At 50.4% G+C, this 466-nt stretch overlaps 1 protein-coding gene across 1 annotated transcript in view; it reads left to right on the forward strand.

Annotated features, from left to right (window-relative positions):
* The window catches only part of EMH_0058400 (SAG family member), a gene marked incomplete at both ends in the record, with an annotated part of 2,991 nt that overhangs the window by 1,780 nt on the left and 745 nt on the right, over positions 1–466 (forward strand). The window contains one exon of the mRNA XM_013497577.1: positions 83–388. Within this exon, the coding sequence (XP_013353031.1) occupies positions 83–388 (306 nt within the window). The remainder of the gene's footprint in view (positions 1–82; positions 389–466) is intronic.

Consider the following 466-nt stretch of genomic DNA (forward strand, 5'->3'; position numbering starts at 1 on the left):
CTGCTTCCCCTTGAGCTCGATCTATAGCTAGACTTTGTAGCACAAGTTGTGAAAACAAGACATCTGTCTACGTTTGTTGCAGGAGGGAGAAGTGTCAAAGACCAAAAACGAGCTATTCTTTAGGACCGCCTTTGCTTACCTTCAACTCCCTTCTGCAACACCTAACTGCACAGAAGCAGTGGACCACTGGAAGGCTGCCTTCACAAATTTCAAAGATTATGATTTGCCCCCAGCAAACGATTTGACCACCCAACTGTACAGCACCCGAGACAACACTTCTTTCGTGGCTATCTACAACCCTGCGAAAAATGCAACAATAGACTGCCGAGTCTCCACCTGCACAAAAACTACTGTGTCTCAGCCTCAGCCCGACGGAGAAGGCGAGCCTGTCAGAACCCAGGAGAGCGCACACAGCTTGCTCTGCTTGCCGACGCCAGACATACTGACACTTCACGGCGACCCGCCT

Source organism: Eimeria mitis, genomic scaffold, assembly GCF_000499745.2.
Source record: "Eimeria mitis Houghton genomic scaffold, Emh_scaff2766, whole genome shotgun sequence".
In the NCBI taxonomy this organism is placed as follows: domain Eukaryota; phylum Apicomplexa; class Conoidasida; order Eucoccidiorida; family Eimeriidae; genus Eimeria; species Eimeria mitis.